General features: G+C 42.9%; 1 protein-coding gene across 8 annotated transcripts in view; it reads left to right on the top strand.

The window, feature by feature from the left end:
- The window catches only part of ZBTB46 (zinc finger and BTB domain containing 46), a 53,016-nt gene that overhangs the window by 20,593 nt on the left and 4,941 nt on the right, over window positions 1–27,482 (top strand). For 6 of the 8 annotated variants that reach the window (XM_077187245.1, XM_054644243.2, XM_054644242.2 and 3 more), the window contains 5 exons: window positions 11,331–11,612; window positions 17,450–17,622; window positions 18,774–18,825; window positions 18,917–19,207; window positions 23,927–24,102. In XM_077187245.1, the coding sequence (XP_077043360.1) occupies window positions 11,331–11,612; window positions 17,450–17,622; window positions 18,774–18,825; window positions 18,917–19,207; window positions 23,927–24,102 (974 nt within the window). The remainder of the gene's footprint in view (window positions 1–11,330; window positions 11,613–17,449; window positions 17,623–18,773; window positions 18,826–18,916; window positions 19,208–23,926; window positions 24,103–27,482) is intronic. The other 2 variants (XM_077187247.1, XM_054644247.2) reach the window with 2 other exon arrangements.

Here is a 27,482-nt window from a genome sequence, read left to right as displayed (position 1 = left end):
AAATTTTAGAGATTTTCTAATGTTTTTTAGTTTTTGTTAGTTTTCATATCAAAGATTCTTATGAAATTCAGAAGTAGTCTTGTGCCTTCAGCATCTTTATTTGCCTCAGGTTCCTGTTCCTTTAACCTTGCTGGTTAAAAGTTTTTCAGGATTACAATCTTGAGGACTGCAGGATCAGATGGTGTTTGGAAAAGAGACTGGGTATCTTCACTGTTAAGCCAGCAAAGTGTTGCTGGTTTTGTCTCTTCATGTAATGGAAAACTGTCACTTGAAGGGTGTCTTCTGAAGAATTTATTGACGACTTTATTAATGTGTTAGTTCAAGCATGGTAGTTATGATTCAGGAATTTATTTCCAAGGAAATACTCCCACACATCTTCTGAGTGTTTGCACCCAAAAGCTGCAAGTGAATTTCTGTGTGCCAATTGACTGTGAAATGAAGCTAATTATTTTAAAAACAGAGCAGCCCTTTCTAAAGGCACCACAGTTTGGGAACTCTTTTCTTTCCTTTAACACATGCATTGGAATTGCTGTGCTCTGTTCAGAAGAGCTTCAGGACTTGAGTGAGCCCAGACTGGTGACCTCCATGGGAAGGACAAGCAGGACTTTGCTGTATCCTCCTGACTTTGCAGAGCTCACAGTTTCTTTAACGTTTTCCCCATCAAAATCTTTAATTATGCACAAGTTTCCTCCCTCCTGGTGAGGAGCTGTTGGAGTTGCTGCTTTTCCAATGCCACACGTGTGGCTGCAGTGCTGCTGCAGGAGCTCTGCTCCCCAGGAAGCCTGGAGACAGCTGCTCTCCTCAACATTCCCCATCCCTTTTTCTGTCCTGGTTTCCAGAGAGCAAATTATGATTACAGGAGCTGTTGGGGAGCACAGATGCTGAACAGTTGGATCACATAGGGAGCTTACATTGCAAAAGGCTTCAGAGGCAGGCAAGGAAGAGCTTGTTCCAGATGAGTTCAATGAAGTTTCTGCAGGTGAGGTCTCTGGACCTGAGTACAGGAAGGTGAATGTGTGGATTGCCTTAGCACAGGATGATTTTATTCTTGAAACAAAATCATTGTTGTTTTTTTCTCAGCAAGCTACTGGGCTTCCTGTGACTCTGTCCCTTTGTCAGTGCAAATCTTCAGATCTTCCCTTGATTCATATTTGCAAGTCATTATTAAATAAGTAATTCCCCTGAAAATTCCCCTGTTCCTGTTGTGGTATTTGGCAAACATATTGGTCCAACTAGAGGAATCCACATTTTGCAAAATGAGAAAGGGGGGGGGAAGATGAGTGTGGTGTTGGTACTCAGGATTCTGGTGTTTAAAGAACTCCCAAAGATTTTTGCTTTGTTCTACAAGACAAAAATGAATGTATTGAAGGAGGTGCTAAGAGAAGTTTTGGAAGTGGGCAGAGTTGAAATTATCCAGCCAGAAAAGTCACTGGGACAGAATACAGTCAGTTACTCTTCCTTTGAATGGATTTTGCTTTGAAGACTCAGACCAGTCCACCTGCCATGGTCTGAGTCCTGGTTGCAATGGGAAAACTTCAGATGTTTTAATGGTTTAAATGTTTGTTACAGCCACGACTGAAAGGTGGGCTGACTAAAATTTCAATTGTCAGATCAATGTCTGATATCCTAAAAACCAACACAGGCTCAAATTTTAATAATTTCCTACTTTTAGTTTGTTACTTAGACCTTTTTTATGCCTCATTTTGGAAAGATCACTTTTTAAGCAGGATAGATGTTTTGGATTAAAACAGCTTGTTGGAAAGGTGTTGGAGTATTTTTGAGGGTAGGTAAACTACAAATTGCCTGCCACTTGGAAAATTAGGTTAATTACTGCATTTCCCCACCTTCTTTTACAGCCATGACATTGCAGTTATGGTGCAAGGTGTTAAAATCTTTGCTACAATTGAGGGGGTTTTGCTGGGGAGATATTTTGATAGCCCTGTGACCAGCCATGCAACCAGGCATGGAGGGGTTACAGCTCTGTGCTCTTGTGCCACCCCCTGAATTCTTTCTTAGCCCAAAATCGGCTTAGCCTGCATTCCTCGGGCTTAGGAGCTGCCCAGGTTTCTGGACCCTCTCTGGAACTCTTGGTGTGCCTGAAGCTGTGTGGAGGTGGCTGAGAATTGCCTCAAAATGCAAAACCAAAGGGAAAAAAAAAATCCCTGACCCCCGAGACCACTGATCTATGTCCATATTGAGAATTTAGCAGAGGGTGCTCAGTGAATAATAATTCAGGGTCTCTGTATCACCACAGCTACAGGCTAATGGAGCTATTAGGATACAATCTTTGCAGGAGTAACTTTGGAGTTTCTGTTATTGAAGGGTTAGGTCAGGTTATTTTCAAGTTTGGAAACTAAAATCATTGCTTTAAACCCAGACACACTTACTCCCCGGCTACACCCTGGCTTTAAAATGGTTCCACCCTAAACCAGCTTTAGCTCAATGCTCAGTGTCTGTTTCCTTTCCCCACCCTGCATTCCATTTTCCCCAGGCTCCCAAGCCCTCCTCCTCTTCCTCCTCCCCCTGGTAGCAGTTCTGATTCTGTTAATCTGCTTGAACTCCAGAGATCAGAGGCATTTCCCCTCTCTCGAGTGCCCTTCTCACTATTTTATTTATTCCTTGTGCTCTTCTTTAGGGAAATCTTAACTTTTCAAAAACCTTTTACCCCCTTTTTGGTTCTTTACTTTGAAATTATGAGTGAGAAATCAAGAAGCTTTTAGTACTTAAACATAAATTCTATTCCTGCTTTGCAATCAGCCCTGTTCAGGACTTTAATTTCCTTATTTGCAGTACTGCTTTTGCATTAAAATGTAATAGGAATTAATTCTTAAGATGCAGTGCCTGGGAATCAAACCCAAGCTTTTCTGTACTGGTCTCTGATTAATTTTTTATTCACTCTTTTTTTTTTTTTTTTTTTTTTTCAAGGCACTTGTTTCTAAAGGTAAATATTTGTTCTGAGGATTTTCAGAGTTTATAACTCAGCATTCTGTCATATCATGAGTGCTAATATTCATATTTAATGTGGTACTTGAATGTTTTATTTCTGTCCCTTCGTGTTTGTGTCTGCCTCTGTCCTGAGGAGCAGCAGGGAATAGTGTCACTCCTTTTATTGCCTGAATTAAGAGACTTGGAAAAAGAGGTTAAGCTTGCACTACTGTTAAAGTGATAGTCTCAAATTACTCTACAATTCTCTGCATATTTTGGAGAAACAAGAGTGGCTTAAGGTATTTCTGCACTGCCCAGTCATTCCTGCTCCTGCAAGGATACTTTATTGTCCCACTTTAGAATAGTTTCTGAAACAATTAACTCACCCAGTTTAACCATTTCTCTCTTTTTTGGATTTGTTCTATGCTGTCTTTTTTAGGAAGATCAGCAGTTGGCCAGGTTTGCTCTGTAGCCTGAGGAACAGTTGAGTTGAGGTCACTGACAGGAGGTGGGGGAGCAGCAACAAGCAGCAGGGTTTGGGCCAGGAGCTCCTTTTGCTGACCACAGGAAAGTGTCTGCAGAACTTGATTCAATGGTAGAAAAACAAATATTACGGGAAAGAGATGAAAATTGATTTTTTTTTCCAGGTACCTGGAGCAGTAGAGGGAATTTTCCAGTTACTTGTTCACTGATTACTGTTTTGAGGAAGAGAAAGATGGGGATACACTTGTGCTTGGAACATGCTGCTGGAATAGCAACATAAAACCAGGTCATATTTGTGTAGAACAAGGCTGGTTTATTTTAGCAGTAGTGTTCTAGAGCTGGTGAGGAGAATGTTTCTGTTGGTAAAACACAGAGAGTGAACATCCTATGGCTGTAGGCTGGAAAATTATATTGGAGCCTCAGCTGGCATGGGCTCCTCCTGAGCCCTCCAGAAACAGGAGCAGCACTGGAAATTGGCACTTTGCTGCAGGACAGTGTTTTTGAGAACTCAAATCCTGACAGTCCCAGGTCACCCTGCTTTAAATGGTGGTGGAGAAGCTGTGGTAGGGCTCAAACCTGAAAGAAGAGGGCTGGGAAAGCACAGCCTGAAGGAAACCAAGTTTTTGATTCCATAAGGATTCACTTAAGATATCTTACAGCCTTCAACATAAAGAGAGTTTTTAATGATCATATGTGTTGTGGTTAAATATCTGTGTTTGCTTGATTGTTTCCTGCTTGAGGAAATTGGAGCTGATTCTGAATGCTGTGCACATTTATTGTATCCACATGTCTGCTGTTATGGTTGTAAAATAGTGCAAATCAAACCCAATATAGCTCATGGCATCACTTCCCCATGTAAATATTGCAGTGGGTGAGAATGCTGGGGTTTGCTTAACAAATAGTGAGTTGTGAAACACTTTTGGAAGGAAGATTTCTGTTAGAAAGGAGGAGGGAACTGAAATACGAACTTCAAGGATATTTTTAGCAGCTGGTAAAAGATTGTAAAAGATTGTCATTTTGCTGCCAGCCTGTGTGCTCTTTTTTTTTTTTTAATTCCCAATCAAAAACCACACTATGAAATGAAAGCTATTTTTTCTTTTTTTTTTTTTTTCCCTGAGAGTTTAAAAATTAATTGCCTTTTGTACAGAAGGAGATCAAGCCAAACCTTCCTAAACTTACAGAAGAAACATCATCCCTGGAATTCTAGATAAAATCAACTGTCAGGCAGATACTTGACCCAGATAGGTTGAAGAACCTCAGAAAATTAAGTCTTTTATTTCACCTAAGTTTTTTTGGGTCACATTCTGTCAGTGCACCTGAAACAAAAGCTGAGTTTAAGTGGCTCCCACTTTCCTTTGGTACTGAATTGCACCCCCACGCTCTCCTGCAGTTGTTCCGGTGAAAATCTCTGTGTGACCATGTAGAGAACCAGACTGGAGAACTGATCTGCATTTAAATATAACTTTTTTTAAATAAATCAATTTATTTTTAACATATTGGTTCCTGTCTCGAGTTCAATCACAACTATATGTGTAGTCTTGGTGCCACTGAGGGAGTAGCAGGGGAGGGTGCAGGAATTTGGCATGGGAGAAGTTGCTGATGCTGGGATCTCTTCCCTTTCTGCTTGTAAACAGAAAAAAAATTATGTTTTCCATCACACTAAAAATTACCCAGCTGTGTGCAGGAGATCCAAAACATCTGCCCCACATCCATCCCAGGCTGCTTCCAGGCCTGATGCTGTTGACTTTGCTCATTAACAACGTGTGTGGTGGGATGTTGGGTGGCACCAGGCTGGGAGGGGTGATTGGCTGGAAGGCAGCAGTGCCAGGCACAGCAGCAGTTCCACCAAGACAAGTGTGAAGTCCTGCATGTGGCACAGGATAGCCCTGTGCAGCAGGCTGGGTTGGCAGCCAAGGAGAGAAAAGCAGCTTTGCAGAAAATGTCTCCTGGTGAGCAAGGAGCTGAAGAGGAGCCTGTGTGCCCTCACAGCCAGCAGAGGCTGGCTGCCTGCCTTAGGAACAGCAGTTGGAGTTCAGGATCCACTTTGGGGATCTCCAGGCCAAAAAAGACTTTGACAAGCTTGAGCAAGAGCAGCTGAGGCCATCAAGATGATGTGTGAGGAGAGGCTGAGACAGCTTGGTTTAAAATCTTGGAGAAGAGAAGGGGGGTAGGTGGATTATCCAGAGCCAGACCCTTCTCAGATGTGGGTTGAGAAAGGATGAGAGGTAATGGATGAGTTACAGGAAGGGAGATTCTCACAGGGTGAAAGGAGGAGATTCTTCACAAAGTGGTCAAAAGGTGGAGAAAGGACCTGGGGAAGTTGTACTCTGTCTTCCCTGCTGATATTCACAACTGGGCTGTACAAGCCACTGGAATCTTACTCTAAAATAGCTCTGAAGTCGCTTTCAACCTAATTTATTCTGCAGTTCTTAAAGATGACTCCAGGTGACAGAGCAGTAATGCTGCCCTAGGTCAGGATGACTTCTCACTCCCCTGTCTGCTGGTGATGCTGCTTCAGATTAGGTCCAGCTGCTCCTCTCTCCAGACTGGATTTTCCTGGGTTCTTGCCTTGCTGAGAGCAGGACTCCTGTCCCCAGAGGTGTCTGCCCTTCAGTTCACCTTTCCACCCTCACTCTGCCAAATTGGGTCCTGCAGGTGGGGTGAGCTACAGAAAAGGCTCAGGAGCTTTTTGTGGCAGCTACCTTGAATTGCCAATGTCTTTGGGGGCTGTGGGACTTGCAGGGAGTTTACTGCAGATGCTGAGGGGTGAGACTCCAGCTGAGGAAGGTGTGCTCATGAACCACCCCTGCACTCCGGTGCAGCTTGGGAGGGCTCCTCAGAGATTCCTGAAATTTGCCAGGCAGGTGGAGAAACACACAGGAGCTGCTTTAAAGCTCTGTAAATGGCAGGTGAGGTGCTGTTCCTCTCCTTTGAAGGATTCCTGTGCCTGTGGCTGGCTCCCCCTCACTGCTGGGGGTCACCTCTGTCACACAGCCCCAGAGACTGGGGCCACCACATCCCTGCTTTGTGCTCCTGCCACCCTGATCGGGGCTGTGAGGAGGAGATGACAGATTTCTGATCCCCTCTTACCTCCAGACTGTGATGAAAAGAGCAATATTGAGAGAGAGAGACACCTTGCAAAACGTTGCCTTTAGTTCTTGGGAATAAAGCTTGTTTCTGCTTTGAGTTTTCCAGCAGCAGATGCAACCTTGTATGGCTTTTATTCACTCCTTTCTCCCTTCTCATGGGTTTAGTTCTCCAGCTACTGATTTCTAGGTGTTCAACTGTCTACATGAGAGAGCAGGAATAAAGGATGAAAAGAGGAAAAATAATTTTAAAAAAAAGAACTATGAAAGAGAATAATAGCATTGGGAGTCTGGGAAACCCCACTGGGGGTTTACTGAGAAGGTTAAAACACAGTACAAACAAGAAATAAGTGGTGTGAGAGAAGCAGACGCTGAGGAGGTACTTTGGTAACAGCTGAGTTTAAGCTGTAATGAGAAAAAATGACAAAAGCAGGGAGAAGAAATACAAGAGCGAAAATTGGTTTGTGTATTAAAGTAATTAATTAAAGTAGTAAATGGAGTCTTTAAAATGGAGCCTTTCCTTGCTGTTTCTGGGATGGCATGTGTGTTTTGTTCAGTTGTTGGACTGGGTTTAATGCTTTTTACTGTCAGCTTCTTCCTAGATCTTTGAAAATAAATTATCACATTAACATTTGGATACTTTCAGTACATTGCATTACTTTGATTTGTGCCATAGCCCTTTCCAAGGGGCTGACAGATGTCTGTAGTGCTTGATTTTTTTGTGATTGGTGCAACTTGCTTTTCCCATTCCTGGGTTTGTGACAGGAGCTCGGTTTATAGGACTTCCAGAGCTCACACAGTAGCCACCCTGAGTGTGTTGGGAATATTTTACTGCTCCTGTTGTCTTGGTGTGAGGTTTATTCCTCTTCATGGATCTGTTAAAGCCTGCCTGGTCTGTGTGGCTGGGAATGAAGTGTGTTTTGAGCTCAATTGGGATGGGTGAGCTCTGTGAAAAGGTGCTTGCAGTCCTTGCATCCCTGTTATGTGATGCTTCATGTGTAGGTAAGAACTTTACTGTTGTTTTCAGAATTGTATAAAAGTACTGTGACCAAAATTGTCAAAAAATAGGCTCTGTGTTTTATTTGACAATAGAAGCTAACAATAAAATATTCACCCAAGTCAACAAATTTAAGAAAGCTTTTCTAAAGCTTCTGTGTTTTGGAAAGTAGGCTGGTGTAATAGAATAACTGCAAAATAATGATTTGCTAAAGAGACTAATGAGCTCAGTTTTCAAGCGGCATTAATGCCGTGTTTAGCTCGGGATTTCCTGTGTGTGCAGCCCTGCAGTCCCAGGGCTGTCCCAGCAGGGTGAAAAACGAGCTCTGGAGGGCTGGGATGGAGCTCTGGGCCCGTGGCAGTGAATAATTGCAGAATAGAAGCTCATTGACTAAAGCCTGGTTTACATGGGGCTGAGGCACTGTAGTAAACAGTTTGGATTACTGGGAAGTGATGGATGCTTTTGATTCATATAATTCTTTGGCTAAATCTTGTCAAAAGGAGCTGCATTCTAGAGAAAAGAGAAGTGGTTTTGGAGGCACTGTGGAGAGGAACTTGGTGCATTTTTTTGGGTTTTGGTGTGCTGAGAGTATTTTAGTACTTATGTGACTAAGTGGATATTTATTTTGCCATAATGTGTGTTTGATTAGATTACATCAGCTATAAATACTGGAAGCTCTGAAGCATCTATTTCACTGTCTGTCTCTAATCTTGGCTTTTGAGGAACATTTAATGTCTTGTTGTGGTTACAATTAATCTGCGTGTGTTTTAGCAATTAGTGTTTATGTGCAGCGGGCAGCAGCCAATGCTGGCAACTGTCAATCAGCAGCTGTAGCAGGCTCTGAAAAGGAGTGCAGAAAGCACCAGGTGATTCCCTGCCTGCCTGGTTATTTGGGAATGCAGTTTTGTGGGCAAACACCCTTTGTGGCCTGAGTTATGTGCTGTGATTCCCCATGCAGGCAGTGGGACAGTGGTATTATTGTGGCTGTGATGTGATGAAGCTCTGTTACCTTACCACTTTAATGGGCTAAAGTTTCATTTGCTTCCTTCACCACTTTTTGTAACAGCTGCTGGTTTTTACTGTCTTGTAGTTTTTCTTTATGTAGGCATGCTGGCTTGTTTTTAAAAAACCTTCATTATCATCTAGAAAAGTGGATATCCTGTGAGCCCCTAACGGAGGGATGACAAAATACATAAAAATTCAAAGCATTTCAATTCTTCTGCTTGGCTAAGATTTAATAAAACTGATAATATGAAATTATACAAGCAAAACACAGATGGAGGAGGGAAAATGGTTTGTTTTAAACAGAGAGCATCTCTGGTAGTACACAGTTATGAACTTCCTACTGTGTTTGTAGCCCCCAGCCTTGGGCATTCCCTACCTCTCCAGGGTGTGGGAGCACTCTGCCTATGATTGCTTTTTCCTTCTTCTTTGCTTTGAGGTTGTTTGTTTTTTAAAGGAACAACTTTAGCAGTAGGATGTACTGGCAGAACAGTGCAGCTTAGTTAAACCAATCTGAACATGTTCTGGAATCTGATATGCCCTGAGCTGGGACTGGGAAATTTGCTGGCTGCTCCTGGCTCTGCAGGCTGGGCACCTCGAGCGAGTCCCCACGTCGTTCTCTGGCAGCCACCACCTGTGAAATGGAGATAAAAATAATGATCTTCCTTCAGCTGTTTTCCAGGTTACAGGGCACGGTACCAGTGTCCTCATTGGCATTTTTTAATAAGGCTCTGCAGATTAATGCCTTGCCCTGGTTTGAAGGTGTGGAAACCAAGGGCTGGTTTGTCCCCCTCTGCCTCCTCCCTTCTCCTGAGCTTCCGTGCAGGAGTGAGTTTATTGCAGTGCTGTGTGTGGACAACACCTGAATTCCTTGCCCTGAAGAGTGCAAAGTGAATTTATGGAAGCAGTAGGTATTAATTTTGTAAGTGTCCTACCACTGGTTTGAGCTCTAATAGTTCCCTCTTGCATTAAGTAGATTTAAATCTCTTTTAAACTAGGAGGCAATAAAATATTCAGGATCTGTAAAACAGCGTCTTTCTCCACTGATAGCTCATTATCTGTGCTTTCTCTTTGGATATGGATTTTTTTTCCTTCTCCCTGATAGGAGAAATGCCACAAAGGCATAAGTTTGTTGGGAAGCTTCAGCTCCGTTTGCCAGGTGCTCAGCTGGGCTTTGAGTGTGTCAGCTGTGTTTGCTGCTGCAGATTGTGGAGTAGGTAATTGCAATTTGTTTTATGCACTTTTAAATGGGCTAACAGCCCTTTTTGTGTGTAATTTTTTGTTGTTTCATGTGAAGAATAGAGAGGAGTCTGAGAGTCATTTTTCTTTACACAAAAATACATAAATTATTTAAGCTGATAAGAGAGTCAAAGTTCAAACAAAGGAGGCTCTTCAATTAGACCTCCCCAAATATACAACAATAAACTGTGTTTTTGCAGGAAGAAGTTTACTTTATCATAACTTTTTTGGTTTTGTTTGGGTTCAGTAATTGATATATTTGTTACTAATATGTTATATTTTTATACAGTTTCTTTGTAGTTACATGTTGTAAAGTGGCTGATCAGTTTGGGTTTTTTTAACTGTAACATTTCTGTACAAAAGCCACTTTGTGAAATATGCTGGTAACCAATGGTTGCTGTGTATTTTTCAGAAAGTGACCCCAAGGGGTTTATACCCATCACCCCACTATTAGAGGCTGTTTATTACTGGGCTTCTCAAAACCTTCATCATGGGGAAGAAACAAAGAGTGAAAATTTGGGCTAAGTGGAGTGTAACATTAGGGAGAAAACACAACTTAAACCTTTGAATGTAATTTCACTACTAGCAAACTATCCTGAAATCTTAGTTTAAGATAAATAATCTTATCCAGGCTGTGGGTAAAATACACATCCTCTGCCCTGTCTTCATAGTGTGTGGTACTGAACTGAAGCCCAGGTGGGAGGCAGGAGGGAAGGGGCTGGAAAAACAGAACCCCCGGGTGTGGGGCAGGAAAAGGGTTCAGTAATTGATATATTTGTTACTAATGTGTTATATTTTTATACAGTTTCTTTATAGTTATATAGCTTGTTATATGTTGTAAAGTGGCTGATCAGTTTGGGGTTTTTTTACTGTAACGTTTCTGTATAAATCCCATCCTGTGATATATGCTGGAAACCAATGGTTGCTATGTATTTTTCAGAATCCCAAGGGATTTATACTCAGTACTCCACTTTTAGAGGCTGTTTATTACTGAGTTTCTCAAAACCTTCATCATGGGGAAGAAACAAAGAGTAAAAATTTGGGCTAAGTGGAGAGAAGTGTTTTTTTCTCCCTAAAATTAGGGAGAAAACACAATTTAAACCTCTGAATGTAATTTCAGCACTAGCAAACTATCCTGAAATCTTAATTTAAGATTAATAAGTAGTCTTATCCAGGCTGTGGATAAAATACACATCCTCTGCTCTGTCTTCATAGTGTGTGGTACTGAACTGAAGCCCAGGTGGTGGGGCAGGAGGGAAGGGGCTGGAAAAACAGAACCCCCCAGGAAAAGGGGGATGAGGGCAGGAAAAGGGGGTGAGGGCAGGAAAAGGGGGCTGAGGGCAGGAAAAGGGGGTGAGGGCAGGAAAAGGGGGCTGAGGGCAGGAAAAGGGGGTTAGGGCAGGAAAAGGGGCTGAGGGCAGGAAAAGGGGGGTGAGGGCAGGAAAAGGGGGTGAGGGCAGGAAAAGGGGCTGAGGGCAGCACTCCCGTGCAAAGCAAAGCCAGCAGAAGCGTTGCTGCGTTCCTGGCTGCGTTCGTGCCCCGCGGTGGGGCCGCTCCCGCAGTTCCCCCCGTCTCTGACCGCGTCTCCCCCGCTGCAGGCGCCGATGCGGCCGGGACGGAGCCCAGCAGCTCGGACAGCCGGGTGGAGCGGCCGGAGCCCTACAGCAACGTGGAGGAGGCGCTGCTGGCGGGGGAGTCCAGCTACATCCAGCAGCCCCTGACTCCGGACAAGGAGGATGCGCTGCAGGCAGCCACTGTCGCCAACCTGCGTGCGGCTCTGATGAGCAAGAACAGTTTGCTGTCGCTGAAAGCCGACATGCTGAGCGAGGACAGCTCGCTGCTCTTCGAGTACCTCCCCAAAGGCACCCACTCGCTCTCCCGTAAGTTGGCCTTCTTCTGTGTTTTTTTTTTTTTTCCTATATTTTTTATTTTTTAGTGTTGCTTTAAGGGAAATCTTTAGCGAGAAGAAAATAGAGGTCACCGCCTTGTTTGTTGCTGCTGGTGTGTTTATATCCAGGTTTAAGTCCTGCTTAATCCCACTTTCCGTAAAATATGGAAACTTTAGTCTGATATTGATCCAGCTTTGTTGTTAACTGCTGGTCATAGAAGAAAATACTCAGCCTGTAGTGCTTGCCCTGAGATTTCTGTTTGGCTCGTTTGCACAATGGTACTTACAAACAAAACACAAAGTATTTGAGTCGTTATGGGAAAGGTTTTGAATCCAAACTTGATTGATGTTGAACAGCTTGAAGGTTGCTCCTGTGTCTGTGGGAACAATTGGGATGTTGTAGATTGCATGATCTTTACTTCTTGCAGTTTAATTTTAGACCTGCAAGTAGTGAGCAGCTATTGATTTTGTTGTACTTGCACCTGGAAATGAATGTTTTTCTACTGGTGTTCTGTTGGAGACAGCCGATGTGAACCATTAGGTGTGGACAGCTGATTTTTCAGCATATTTTTGTGTTTTCTTCATTGTAGCCTGATTCTCTAGTGCATAAAGGAAGAAATTATTAATGCTGTATTTTAGTAATGCTCTGAGAAGGTCCATAATTTGTGAAATAGAATAGAGCAAGCAACAGTTTTCTGAATATTACACGTTAATTTCCAGAAGAAAAAGTTTATCTATGCTGAGAAAACTGACCAAGTAAATAGAATGAAAGGTCACTTAGGATACCTATTATTCTATTTTCTTTTGGTTTCCTCAATGGGAAAAGATAGATAACTTTAATGGTCATAGAAGTAGAGAATGAATCACAGAATTGCAGAATGCTTTGGGTTGGAAGGGACTTTGAAGATCATCTTTTTCCAGCCCCTTGTCATGGGAGGGACACTTTCCACTAGACCAGGGTGCTCCCAAGCGCATCCAAGTGGCCAGCTGACCCCTGGAGTTGTGTGACAAAGGGAAATAATTGCACAATGCAGTGTCAAACTTAGCGTCTCTTTTCACTTCTTGTGTCTGAACAGTGGGATTGGTTGTTTAAAAAAATCCAAGAACCTTCAAGTTTCTGTGCCTTATTCTGTAGCTTAAATATTTGTGGGGAATGGCTGGTGCAGGGTTCTGGTTTCTTTCACAGTAACTCACTTCCCGAAGGATCTCCAGTTAAATCAGATTTAGATGGTTCAGATGGGGCTGCAGGGTTGAAAATCCCTCAGTTGCAGTGGAGCAGCACAGATGTGGCTCAGTTCAGTGGCAGGGTGCCCTGAGCTGGCCCAGGGAGGGTGGGAGCCTGGGTCAGTGTGTGACTGTGGGTGATGGATGCACCACGGCTTCGGGTCTGTGGCTCCTGACAGGTGAAATCAGCAATTTCATCTTCTGTCTTGATAAATTGGAATAATGGCGGGGCTGCCCTCTATCCATCATCCTTCTCCTTGTTGGAGGATCTTAGGTTGTGCTTAAAAACTGAAGCACCACTTGACATAAGATAAATGTGTACGAAGCAGTCATAAATCCAGGTTAAAAATTAGAGATTGCCCAACCACCTGAGAAGCAGAGCTTGAGGAGGGGCATGGTACAGGCAGGAGACAGCTGGGTTTAAAATAAAGCTTGATACAGGTAGAAAAGGGGGTAGTTGATATCTCACTGAGGGGTGCCATGGCCCAGAGGTCCTGTCCAGCCTGTATTTGAGGTCCTTATTTTCCAGTCTTCTCGCTGTTACTTGAATTTCATTCAGCTGAGCTTCAATTATCTCATCTTTATGGAAGCAAAGTGAAATGCCCAAGTCAAAAGGAAGGCTGCCTGCTTGGTCTGTAGCTCTCACAGCAGTCAGGGATGTGACTGTGGCCTGGTAAGAGGATTTTTATAGAAGCCAGGAGTTAAGAGACATATTTTTCTTTCATCTTATTCAGATTCACAGGTATCAATTTATTTTAGTCCCTTGAAAAAGATCCTGTGATATAAGATTCCCTTTTAAGTGGTCATTACTGAATACAACAGAACATCAAGTTTGATGAGAATTTTCAGTGTATAAAATGACAGTGAAGCAAGTGGTAGGAAGATTGTGGAGATGTAAAAGCACAGTCTAGGTTGGTGCTGGCTTTGTAGGTGTTTTTGACATTTTTCTTCAAAAACAATTTGAGGATGTTGAGTAATTTTAAGTCCTGTGTTATATTTAAAAAAAAAAAAAAAAGGAGGAGTAAGTAGGTAGGAGCACAGTGAAAAAGCCTGAATTTAACAAGACAACCAAACCCAGCAGTTTTCATCTGTCTTGGTTTGAAAAGAAATGCACTAATTTCAGGGATTATAAGTGATCAGTCTCTCTGACTGTAAAGAAGTGAAGTGTTTTTTAATCTTGGCTGCTATCACTGGATTATCTTCTCTTAGAAAGCACTGCAGTACATAACTGCCTGAAGGAGCAGTAGTCAGGTTTTGTTTTGATTTTTTTTTTCCTGAAGGATAAAGGACTTAATGGACGTGGACAGATGCAAAGAGGGTGTTAAACATGTTTAAAATTTGGATGAGCCATTTCTAAAGGGGATATTATTCTCCAAGTTACTGCACACATTAAAAGTTTTCACTTGATCTTCCACATAATTCTTCCTGTTTTAAAAATTAGAGGATATCCCAAGGTTTTCATTTTACCACGTGTTCTTTTTAACTAATTTATTATCTGATCATATGAAGTATGAACTTGTCATTCTGCTGGCGGAAAATGAAGCCCAGAATGTGTGTGTGGGGGTGTTGTATCACTGTGGTGAATTTCTGAAGTTAGCCAGTTCAAACTCATTTAAAATCAGAAGGGAAAATTTAAATACCTTGCCATTTGGGTAGCACAGTTGCCAGATAACCTGCAGCTGAAGGGCTCTGAGAGTTTGATGTTCATGATGTGTGATCAAGATTGACGTTGTTCATATGCTGCTCAGAAACCTGGAACACTCAGATTTTGCAGAAAAAAAATGTGTGAGTTACTCATGGGTAACACCGAGGCTGTCTGGGGAACTCTTGCTCACTGAACCTGCCTGGGTTCTTGCTGGGGATGCCTTTCAGATAAGATATCATGAGAGTTTTCCTGCTCTTGCCACGTTTTCCTGGTTTGTCTCCAAAAGCAGGTGGTTGTTGTGTGATTTCTCTCTGCAGAGCTCCTTGGTTTAATAACGTGTTTTATTTCATTTATGAGCCTGAACTTTGGTAGCATTGTTCCACATGGTTACATCACAGAGCCAGAAGTCTCAGAGGCTTCAGTCGAATGTTTTGAGATGGTTTTGCCAAGTATAATCAAGAGAAGGAGAATTTTAATTTTCATCAGAAAATGAGGTGGTTAGTTTGCATCCTTGTTTTCTCATTAAAAAAAAAAAGAAAACTTGCAGATCGTTGTGGGGGGACGACTCCCTTAAAGGGTGACTTCCACATTTCAGAATAGCACATTTGAAGGCTTTTTTATATGTCTAAGTTTGGCTTTTCCTGTTTACCCTGTGGCATCTGAAACTGTTTATAGAAGCAATTCCTATGAAGCTTCCAGTCCAAGTGATTACGTGGTACACAGAGCCCTTTTCTTTTGGGCAAACCAGCTAATAGGTTATTTTTAGTTGGTGGTTCATTGGAGCCAATAATTTATCCTTGCACTGAATGTTAAGAAATACATTTTACACAGTGGTCAACTTTCCCAGGAAGAAGTTACAGATACTCAGTTTGGTGTGGAATTTTCATACATGGTAAAAGAAGATTTAGGGGAGAATGGATGCAATTTTAAATGAGATACAATAACTTTGCCTCTTTTCCACAATATTTTACTGTCCAGCGGTCACAAGAATTCTGTATTCACACAAATATTGCTAAACCCTTACTTCATTTTCTGTGTGCAGAGCTGACTGAAGGAAGGTGGGCTTGATTCCTGATTTACAAGTTAAAATACTTTTGCTTAAAATTCATTGTAGTACAAGTTTAGGAGGGAAAAAGGTTTCTCACAGTACAAGTCAGAACTGACATAAATCTATGTTCTTGTGTACAAAATGTGGGTCATTGATGTGGGTTTCTCTCTTCTTGTGTTACTTGCAGTTGTTGAAACCAAATAAATACTAATTATTGTTTGAAAACTCACCTTTGTTGTGTTGTACATCTTTGTGTGTTTATATACCTTGGATGATAGTTTATTGCTTCTCTGCGCTTTATTTCATTGCTTGTTCATTAGCCTTAGTTTTTGCTTTAAATGCAGAGGTTTTTTGGAACCTGGTGCTAATAAAGAATTCATCAAGCCAGGCCCCACTGGTTTATCTTTACTGTGTGCTAAAATACCATTAGTTCAAAGAATTGTAACCCAGAGATGCCTTTGGGGCAGTTTGAATCGGTTTGGGATGTTCAGGGGTAAAGAAAAAGAATCTGTGTCTGTGTAGGCAGGAATTCTGCCATGGACCTGTAGAGCTGGATTCCTGGTAATAGTTTCTAACAGGAAGTACTGATAAATTCCTTTTTTCCCCTGAATTTTTTCCTATCTTGAATTTCTGGTATTTTGTTGTCCTACATTAAAATGATGACAGCAGCAGATGAGCAGCACCTGAAGGAAACCTTGGAGCTTTGTTATCCCAGCTGAACAGCGTTAATTCAGCTGGGAAAGATATCGATCTGCCATCAAAGCAGAGGAAAGCAAATCAAACATCCAGCTTGTGGCACCAGAGCAGAATTTCCTTTGATAGCTGATAAAAAAGTAAGGTTTGGGATTGTTCACATTTTGAAACTTGGTGTGGTTTCACTCGAGTGCTTTGTTGTCACCGAGATCACAGCGCATTGTATTCGGACACAGTGTAAACTGTGACTTGTTGTTTGTAGCTGCATTAAAAACTGGGAGTTTTATATCCCTGAAGGTTTCCATCAGACTCTTTTTTGCTGGAAATGAAAAAGCCTTTAGGGCATTGAGTGCTTTAAATATTAATTTGTTTATTTTATGCCATATTTGCTTCTGGTTTTGCCACCTTGCATTTCAAAAAGAACAAACTACTCAGTATGTCATTCCAATATTCAGTCAAGGCACGTGCTAAAGTTTGTACAGTAATTTATAATGTACAGTGATATTGATGACATGGTCTTTATTTGTATTTAGCTTTGCCATTGATCCTCAGGGCAGTTTCTGGAATATTGTTTTCCATTTGGCTGTTGCTACAGTGTAGGCGAGGGCTGGACACAGCAAGTTTTCCTTTTGAATGATGGGAGATTTTTAGACTGTAATGACTGTCAGGTATAATCGAACAGTTTTGTACAAATATTTGAACCTCCATCCTTGCTAAATAGAGAGTGACAGGAATCCTTTTTTCCATCTTTTGTAAAGCACTTTGAGATCAAGTACTGACAGTCCGATATTAAATAAACCACCACGGACAGATCTTGAGATCTGAACCTGTGACATAAACTTTCAAGAAAGTTAGTGGAATGAAGCTTGATGTTTCCTTAAAGGTGGAAGTGTATGTGTTCAGAATGATGCTTCTCCAAGAGAAATGTGGATATTTGTGCTGCACTGTGCTCCTTTCTCCCGACGGACTCTGTAGTGACCGAGCCCTGCGACGTCACTCCAGTACACACAGACATTTGGGTGGGGAGGCTGGTTTAAAAAAAAACAACCAACCCATCAACCAGAAAGACCAAAAGCCTGGCATCCCTGTCCTGCTGCATTCCCTCCCACTGACAGAAGATGAGCTGCGAGTGCTGGGGCGCTGCCTTTGCGAGGCCGTTTTTAAAGCCACCAGCTGGTGCTCGTTCACGTGGGTGAGATTCGTTTCCTGTGTTCCCCAGGGCCTGGCACCAGCTCGAATCCCTCAAGGGGTGAAAGTGATGGCAAAGTGGAAGCACCATCTCCCCCGCTGCCTTCAGCACACCTTGCCACTCAGAGCCCCACCAGGATCTGCTCTTCTGGTGAAATGTCACCAGAAACTGGGATAAAAGGAGAGGTGCCTTCCTCAACCCAGGTAAGATTGAGGGGGGGAGGAAAAGGGGGAAATACAAAGAATTTGAAATGCAAAGGTGTCTGTTTGATCAAATCCTTCCCAGTTAGGAGTATTTTGAAAGATCTGATACCTTATACTTTAATCTGTGAGCTTTTTAAAAAAAAAAATACAGGTTGTTTTAAAACTAGAAGTCTGTTGAGGGTCAGGACTGGTGCTGTCCCAATTTTAGTCTTTCCATCTTACCTCAACAAAACTTCTGTTCAAAAATCTGTGAGTTTTTTAAACATGAATGCTCTTTTTATTGTGAATCCCTTAATTTGCACAACATTGCACACTAGCATGTAATAATGGCATGAGACCTCATCTACCCATTGCTCACTTCTGGTGTTGGGCATTTGGGTTTCTTGTAACTGTCTAAATTCAGACAGAAGTGGGCTGGCTCTCTATTACAGAAGTTTGACCTAAAATCCATAGTTTTCTGCAGCATTTCTTGTTCTTAATATTTTTGAATGATACTTGATTAAACAAATGGGTGGAAAACAGATTTTGCTTTGCCATCCCTGTAGAGCAAAGTGAGCTGGTCTGCATAGACCTGCCGGGGCTGCAGCACGCCTCTGCCTCATACAGGGCTGCCATCTGCCACACGCTGGCATATCGCAAAGGATTTATAAGAAAAAAAAGATAAAATCGGCTTCTATTTAGAATTTGGATCAGCAGTGCCAGAGGGCATTGCAGATGAGGAGCTATGCAGAAGGTGTTTGTGTTCTACTGACTCTTCTGTGTGGAAAGGAAAAGTACCTGTGGAGGGCTAAGGGAGAATTTTCCAGTTCTGTTGTATCAGCTAAAAATATCCTGTCCAGCATTTCCCACTGGCCTGAGCGGGAGCTACGGATGTTTAGTGAGACTGGAAACTGAGTAGTTATCCAAGTCTTAAACAGGGATGTTGATTACTGTCTTCAAAACACCAAATGATAAGGTGTTCTGAGGCAAGATAAAGGCCCAGTTCACTGCTCTGGCAGTGAAAGCTTTGTAAAGGCACTTTGAGGTGTCAGGCCAAACAACTGAGCCTCCCTTGGAGAAGGGACGAAGGCAATGATGGGAGTCAGAGCTCTGCCTATGGGAAAGCTTCTTGTCAATGCCTGCCCTAACTTCCCTGTGCTTTTCCTTTCCAGGCAGCCTTTGATAGATTGCTGGCACTTTGGCAGTTTGATAACTCTGACTCAGGTAAGCAGAGAGAAAAATACACCTTTAAACTGTCATTATTTTATACCAGAAGAGGCTGATCCGTGCGTGTGTACCCGTGGTCCTGTTTCAGATTCCAGTTTCCCAAGATCTGAAGACACAGACATCACCTCTGATGGGACCTTCCTGGACTCAGCCCTGGCCACGAGGCTGACCTGTGGCTTCTGCAGGAGGGTGTTCCAGCGTGCTGAGGAGCTGCAGGAGCACATCCACAAGCACACCCTCTCCATGCTGCTCCCGCTCGACTGCTCCCAGCCCGGCCTCACCAGCGGCCAGCTCGGCCGCTTCCAGTGCTCCAAGTGCCCCGCCAGCTTCACCCTGAAATCCAACATGGAGCGGCACGAGAAGACCATCCACTGCCACTGTAAGAAGATGCAGTGTCCTCACTGTGCCAAGCTGTTTCGGGACAAGACAGACTTAAAGCGGCACCTTCTGTCCGTGCACTCGAGCGAGCGCGCCTCGGTCTGTCTCTGCTGTGGGAAGGGCTTCGGAACCCAGAAGAGCCTCAGTAGCCACCTGAAAATGTGTTCCCTGGGCTCTGCCCACCTGGCTGGGCTGGAGCTTATGGACAGTGTAGGGCCAAGCCAGGATCCTGAGCATGCATAGCTGCTGTTGTTGTTGTATACAAGATGCTTCCTCGAACTAGGAAAAGCAAATCGTGCCATGGTTCTTGTGCTGCAAATAAATGTTCACAGGTGTAATTTCATAGAGTGATTCCCCAAAGGTGATCAGTTGGGGCTGTGCTGGTTCCAGGTGCTGTGTCACTGCAGCCTTGTGGCAATTTTTGTGCAAAGATAACTTTTTTTGGGTCCATAAAACGGGCACTTCGACTGTTTTATTGGAGTGCTCATTCTGTGTTCTGACACTGCCTTGAACTGCTTTATCAGTTGATCTCAAAGTGCTTTATAAAAGAAATGGGGATGTTTTCCTCCAATTCCTCTGGAAAATAACATCCCTCAGGTTGTTGAAAGTGCTAGCAATAGAATTAATAATAGAATTCAATTCTGAGTTCTGCTCTAGTGCTCTGTCCATTAGACCATTTGGGCATTCCAGGGATTTTCACTGTGAACCTAGGAGCTGTGGAAGCACAGGGTTGCTGTTTGTAAAGTGGTTTTCTGTATCTTTCAACGGAGTAAAATACACTGCTTGTTCATGTGTCCAGTAGGGTATGTTACTTGGGCTTGAAAGTTGTTGCAAGGCTTGCATCTTTTATTGATACTGTATTTCAGTACTTTCAGGGCTTTTTTTAAATAACGTGCTGGAGTTTGGCTGTGGTTTGCAGGGATTCTGTACATTTTTGTGACTCTTTTGGTTTATACACTGTAATTAAGTTAGCCAGGCTGAGTGTGGAGGTGTTGAAACAGAGGAAGGAGGCTTTACATAAATTTAATTGTAACTTGGGGTGTGCATACAGAATCAGTAATGGCTGCTCCTGGTGGGTAGAAATCTGTAATTCCTGTTTCGTTCTATGAAATTCACTTATTTTTTTAAAAAATTAAATACTTGTGTGTCTATTGCTATATATTTACATACAAAACCAGATTATGGTAACTGTGAAATGAAAGTAGCATAATTAAGAGCAGTGCTTCCCAGCTGCTCTGTGTGCAGCACAGCTTGTCAGCATGTGGGGTTTCTTTCCTCAGTGTGAGACAGCTGAGGAGAAAAAAAAAAAACCAACTTCCACAAATGTTCTTTGGAGTTCTTCAGGGAAGTTCTTTCTCATTATACTGTTGCATCTCAGGGGGACAAAAATGAGCAATACTTAGTTGTGCACAAGGTGGACTTAGTGAGGAGCTTCTTCCCAGCCCTTTCCTGTGGAAAGGTGAATGAGAGCCCACCAGGACCTGCTGCCCTTGGGCTTGTGGAGGAGGAACAGGAGCTCTGCTCCACCTGACCCTGCTGGGAGCTGCAGCTTCAGGGACACAGCTCCGTGCCACGCCAGGGCTGGGAAGCTGGAGTTTCCCTGCTTGGCTTAGCTCTTACCCTTTATTTGATCATTCTGCAGTCAGAACCGAGGATAAGTTCCCATGTAATCACTGTAGTACTCTTTAATCATTTGGGTTTAGATGTTATGCTTTTTGCAAAGTCAGGTTCATTTTTTCCGCTCTCGTTCCTGTTGACATCTTTGGCATGGGAGATCTCGGCTGTCTGGGAGTGTGTGTAGCTTTTACTGTCAGCTTCCCTTGTGACAGATGTCAGAGTAATTGCCTCATGATTTATTTTGCTCTTAAATAATCAGCTAGTGAGAAAGGAGGAAGCTGAGCCAGAAAACAAAGTTGTAACCCGATGAATCTTATCTGGAAATTTGGGAGCAGCAGGGAAGGATTTGTCTGACTTGGGAAAGTAAGATGCCAGCAAAAGCAATTTCAGCAAACTTTAAAAAGTTTCATTACATAATAATAGTTGATGAGGTTTCATGTTTGCTGATTTTTCTTGTATTTTAGAATTTAATTAAACAGAGAATTCTTTTTCTGCTGTCTCTGATAGAGGTTTTAGTAGTATTTTCCTTGGCCTGTGCATCAGAGTGCTTCCTGACTTCAGCACTGGGAATTTCCAGTGCTTCCCTTCAGGATCAGGACTAGGTTTTTTAAATTGTTAGAACTGAAGGGTATAACAGGGCAGAGCTTTATTGGGTTTTTGTAGGACAGGTGCTAGAAGCAGGATTTTACTGTTAGGAAATAGCATGGGAAGCTGATGGGAGGTGTGAGTCTGACAGTTAAATTGAACCTTCCTATTTATAACCTTAAATATAAAGGGGATTTAGCGGACAAGAATTCTCCTGAAGTCTGTGAGTTCTTTCTAATCACCCAAAGAATGGAGTATGTCAGTGATTATTAACTAGGTGACAGTTTACAGAGTTACTCCAGAGCAGCTCCATCAGGCATCATAGTGCATTTCCTTCACTCTCAGGGATGTAGGAACCTGTGTCCTTTAACAGCCTCAGTGAAATAGGTTACTTGAGATGACAATACCAAAGATTTTTTCCCAAGCATTATTGTGTTGGTTTTAAAATCACACATTTCCATAAATATTTTAGTGGCATTAAGGACACAGATTTTTACCGTGTCACTGTTTCTATTTCCTTCTCCATTTCTTGGTGCTGTGTCCAGGAGCTCTTTACCCACGGTGCTGCTGTTTATCACCTCGATGATCATGTTAAAGATGATTTCTTAGGACCTTAATGCTGCTACACTTAATGCTGCTATAAAATATTGTTGTTTAGACAAAGGATGATTCTCATACCAAAGCTGGTATTTATGCATTAAATAGATTTACTGTGGGGGCATATATTTTACAGGACTGTGAAAATGTTAATGCTGCAATATGCAATTATTTTTCTGACCATGCTGCTGTTTTTGAGGTGTTTCCTTCTGTAGATACCAGAACTAAATATGTGGCTATTTGGTGCAAAAATAGTTTTCAATAAAACTATAGCTGCAAAGAGTGCTCTGTGAGTATTTTTAAATACAGAAGCTGAAAATATTGTTTTTGTGTGATTTAAGCTGAATGCAGGCATGAGGGATCTTGGGCAGAATCAGGAATAGGCTGTTGGGAATCCATGGATGTGTTGGAAGCAGGTGGCTGGGGAGGAGCCTGCTGGGGGTGCAGCTCATGCTCCCAGCCTTGGGTGTTGCCTTTTCAGCTTTGCAGCAGCTCAGCCCTGAAGGGAAGGGAGAGGTGAGCAGGAAACAGGAGCAGGCACTGAGGGAACAGCAGGATCAGCTACAACCCAGTGATGTAGGAATAGGGGATTTCTGGGTTTCTCTCCTTTTTCTTCATGCTCCCAGGATCTGGTTGCTGTCAGGATGCCCAGTCAGTGTTTCCCAGTGGCTCTGTGTCTCTGCATGTGTGTGGTGTGGAGCAGGACTGGAGGAAGGAGGGTTTGTGTCCCCTCTTGACTCCCTGTGCTCAGTTTACAGCTTGCTCACCTTTCTACTCTCCATAGTGACAAGGTTGTTACAAATGTGTGTGTGGCCTGTCACCAAAAGCAAGTGATTACAAAATCAGACTGGAAATGAATTTATAATAAATAGCTTTGTATGATAAAATTGCTGCCTGCTGCAGGAAAACGTGGGCTCCTTGCCTCTGAGTGTATAGATGAGGGAGTGTCAAACCCTAGGAGAAAATTTAAAAAAATTAATTTCCTGTAATAAAAGACAAAGAATTTTCATATTCTAGTTGTTAAAAAAATTGTAGGAAAGTCTCCTCCACAGACTGTTTCCTTTACCAGGAGCCATTTACAAATGCATAAGTTATAGTGATTAACTAGAACTTGCTTTCTTTTTTCCCCCCTCCTTGTTATGTAAATGTAAATATTGCTTTGAGAAATTACAATAATTAGGAGAAAAGTGGGTGAAAATTAGCACACCAACAGGAAGCAATAGAATGGAGGAGAAACAGGAGAAATCATCTCCTCGTGGTCAGTCACTTCCAAACTTGTAGTGGGTGGGTGGTGCCCTCAGGGAACAGCAATACTCAGGTTTTTTCACCTGCTGTATTTTGTGTGTGGCACTGTCACTGGATAATGTAGAGAATGGTGGTTGGAACTGTTCTGTTTCCTCTGGGCCATCCTCTGCCTCTGCTTCTTCACCAAAGTGCTCCTGGGGTGTGTGATGATGTTCTGGCATCACCCCATAAATAACACTGGCACTGTTTGGGTGCCACCTTTGTGGACTTCTGTTCCTGGCTCCCTGCTTCGTCCAGAAGTAATACTGTTAGGGTTTTAGATCTTGATATTTAGGATAATCCTTTATAATAAATCAGAACTCTAGCAGGTTGACAGCCCTCTTCATTTTCCCTTCAGCAAGCAATGTCTGTAACAGGCTGTTGCTAAATGTTTGTGTGTCAACTTGTGCAAAAGCTGCTGTGATGGAGGGACTCAATTTCTTAGTAGTATTTTCCTTGGCCTGTGCATTTAATAACATATGGGTTCTAATACAGTATAAGGATTAAAAATATGTAGATGGTTAAGGGGTAAGAGTGTGATTTCACAGTGAAATCATTTAATAGTGAAATAGTCAACGCGAAGATTGTTTTGAGACATTCTGAGATTAATCTGTGCGTTCTGCTTTCTCTCTTGCAGTCAACGAGTTCACAGTCATCAGGAAGAAGTTCAAGTGCCCATACTGCAGCTTTTCTGCCATGCACCAGTGCATCCTGAAGAGACACATGAGGTCCCACACGGGGGAGAGGCCCTATCCCTGCGAGATCTGTGGGAAGAAGTTCACCCGCCGTGAGCACATGAAGCGCCACACCTTGGTAAGGGCAGTGCTGGCCATCAGCCCTTCTCTTAGGGCAAAGAGAGCAGGAACTCACCTCTTCTAATCTGGATTTTGTTTGCCACTCAGGGCTCATCTGAAGGCTTCTCCTGTATCTTTTTCCCCTGCCTTTCCAAGGCCTCGTGGCTGGCTGCCTGTTCATCCTCCTCTCGTTCTCCAAGCTCAGCTAGAAGCTTTCCAAGGTTTTGGGTGGATATTAGCAAAAATTCTTCACTGAAAGGGTTGTTCAGCCCTGGCACAGGCTGCCCAGGACAGCAGGGGAGTCACCATCCCTGGAAGAGTTTAACAAACATGTAAATGTGGCTTCTGGGGACATGATTTAGTGGTGGACTTGGCAGTGCTGGGGGAACAATTGGACTTGATCTTAAAGGCCTTTCCCAATTTAGCAATTCTGTAATTCTATGACTTGGTGCAGAAAGCTTTAAAACACATTGCTCAGCAAGAACTTGAGGCAAAGCTACTCTGTTCTGGCCATGCTTAGTTATCAAAAATGCTGTTACACCTTGTTAAAGAGGCTCCTCAGCTCTGACTGCAATGCTGGTGCTGGTGTCTGGCTCTTCGCAGCTTCTTCAGAAACAGAATTTTAAGCTGAACTTTGATTATTTTTCTTTTCAGGGTAGAAATGATTTGCCATCCTAAAGAGGTTCTCAAAGCTTGATGTAGAGGTGGTGTTGTGGCAGAGCAGGTACTTTCTAGGCAGTAATTCCAGCAGCAGATCTGGCTCACCTCAGATGATGCCCCAGGGCCCACACTGGGATCCTGGAGCCCTGTGTGACAATTTTCCACAGTGCCCCATCATCTCCTTCCCTCCTTTGCTGCTCCCATGTCTGTTTGGGTGAGTGCCCTGCCCTCTGCTTGGGCACTGCCTGCTCCCTGACATGTCCCTTCCTTCTTCCCTTGGGGTGCTGGAGTTTGGGAGCAGATCCCAGCATGAGCTCAGTCCTGCTGCAAGCACACAGCAGGATTTGAGATCTGGTCTGGTTTTGCAGCAGGGAACACCTTGTCATGCCAGCTGGTTGCCTCCAGCATTTTATTTCTGAGAACTTTCCCTTTTTAATTTTTTTTTCATAAGTTTAGGATGTTGTCAGCATATTTCCCCTTCTCTTCCTTGAAATATTGGCATTTAATCAGTTGCACTATCATCTTTCTAATGGCACTGTCTGATACTGAGGGCCAAATCCTGTTTCTGTGTTTAATACTAATTTGTCTGTAAAGGGAATGAGATTAATTTCTGTTCAGTTGCATCCAGGAATATGGCTCACTTTGAATCTGCTGACTGAACTGTCAGCATTGGAAAAGAGGCAGAGAGGTGATTTTAGTTTTTTAGAGTTTTTTAGGAGAAATGCAGCCTGCTCTAGTGGAAGATGTCCCTGCCCATGGCAGGAGGTCAGAACTAGATCAGCTTTAAGGTCCCTTCCAACCCAAACCATTCTGTGATAATTACAAATTGGTTTAGTACCTGTTTTATAATTTCTTTTTTATATGGCTCCTTTAGTCCTTATTCTGCACCCCTGACCACCTTCTGTTCTCCTATTCAGCTTTTGATGCCTGAAAATCATTCTTGTACGAGTTGAAAGTGAGTGATACCTATAGATCCTGCTGGATGACTCTGAGCAGCCCTGTCCAACTGCTTTAAAAAAAAAGTAATAAAATTTAATGCCTTTTCTTGATGCAGTAGAAGAATGTCATGGGGACTGGCTCGGGGCAGGGGAACCTGCAGCCAGAGCATATCAGAGACACTCACAGGCTTTGAACACGGCTGGGACTGGTGAACACAGAGCCTGAGCCAGTGTCCTGCAGTAGTGAGGGCTCAGGGGCTGCACTGGGTCAATTTGTCCTCTTCCCAAAGAGCTTTAGCTCAGCTGAGTATTCCAGAGCACAGGGTTGTGGAGAGTCAGGTGGTGAGAGCTGGTGATCCCCTGCTGAGGCAGGAGCAGGGAGCAGGCAGCCAGGCAGCTGCTTTAAAATAAAAGGAAGGACTTTAATCAGCAAAAGCTTTCCCGCAGGCTTTTGTGAGCATGAAAGGAAGAAATGAGTTAAAAAGGATTAGGAACTGGTGATATGTACCCAAGGCTCTGGTGGCTGCTGGGCTGCTCAGAACAACCCCAAACCACTGGCACTGGATCCTTGTGTGCTTCTACACCACTTCCTGAAGTCTCTCCTGAGGATCAGTGCATTGAGTGCCTGTGCTGTCCCCGTGTGGTGTTAATCTATAAAAGAATAAAGAAAAAAATATAGAAAAGAAAAATCCATATTTATAATACATTCTGGGCAGCCCTAAAGCAGTCAGGCAGTTGGACATGAAGATTGTCATGGGTCCCTTCCAACTAAATTTTTCTACATATAAATAAAGTCAATATGTATTTTACATGTAGATATATATGTGTAATTGAAAGTGCCTGATGAGGCTCCTTGTGGTGAAGTTTGGGAATTCTCACTGCCCTGGTTTATTTGGTAGAGGAGCAGGTGGATTGTTTGACAAGCTCCTTGCTTTCCACGCAGGGCAAAAGTGACTAGGGACAGATTTCACCTTTAAATAGGCATTTTGTCCTTCTCAAAGTATGCAGTTTTTCTCACTGAATAGTGCAGTTTGACTCTGGAAGTGAATTCTTTTATCCTGCAGAGCATTTTCCTTGCTTCCTTTACTGGCCATGTATTCTGTGATAGCTTCATATCCCATAGGATTCTTGCAGCATGAGTTATGAAAGAAAAACATTTTTGTCAAACCAAAGTAGTCAGAAATAAGGTGCGAAGAGCATTCAGATGCATTTTATGGGAGATACAGGAGAAATTCCAAGTGCTTCTGTTCTTTGGTTCTGGACAGCAGTGGGATCAGGAGGGAGACCGCTAAATCACCATGACATTAACACTGGTTTGATCAGGGTTGTTCTTCTCTGAACAGAACTGGTGCTTGTGGATTGTTTCTTTATTTGTTTTTAACATTTTCCTCTTGTACGAGTTGAAAGTGAGTGATACCTATAGATCCTGCTGGATGACTCTGAGCAGCCCTGTCCAACTGCTTTAAAAAAAAGTAATAAAATTTAATGCCTTTTCTTGATGCAGTAGAAGAATGTCATGGGGACTGGCTCAGGGCAGGGGAACCTGCAGCCAGAGCATAGATGGTGGGTGTGACACAACTATGTCACCCCAGAAAAACAGAAGGAAAAAGGAAGAAAAAAAAATTAAGATAAAAGTTTGTCTCAGACTTATGAGTGTGATGATGAGCAGGCAGTCCCAAAGGATTTTCCATTGTGTGTCATCACTGCAGGGTTGAATTAATCCTGGTGGGTTTGAGCTCATGGTGAAAGCCAGTTGTGACCTCAGGTAGCAATTGCGGATTTGCCTTTGCAAGGACACGGG

Source organism: Agelaius phoeniceus, chromosome 17, assembly GCF_051311805.1.
Source record: "Agelaius phoeniceus isolate bAgePho1 chromosome 17, bAgePho1.hap1, whole genome shotgun sequence".
NCBI classification, from domain to species: Eukaryota; Metazoa; Chordata; class Aves; order Passeriformes; family Icteridae; genus Agelaius; species Agelaius phoeniceus.
This window is presented reverse-complemented; position numbering and strand designations above follow the sequence as displayed.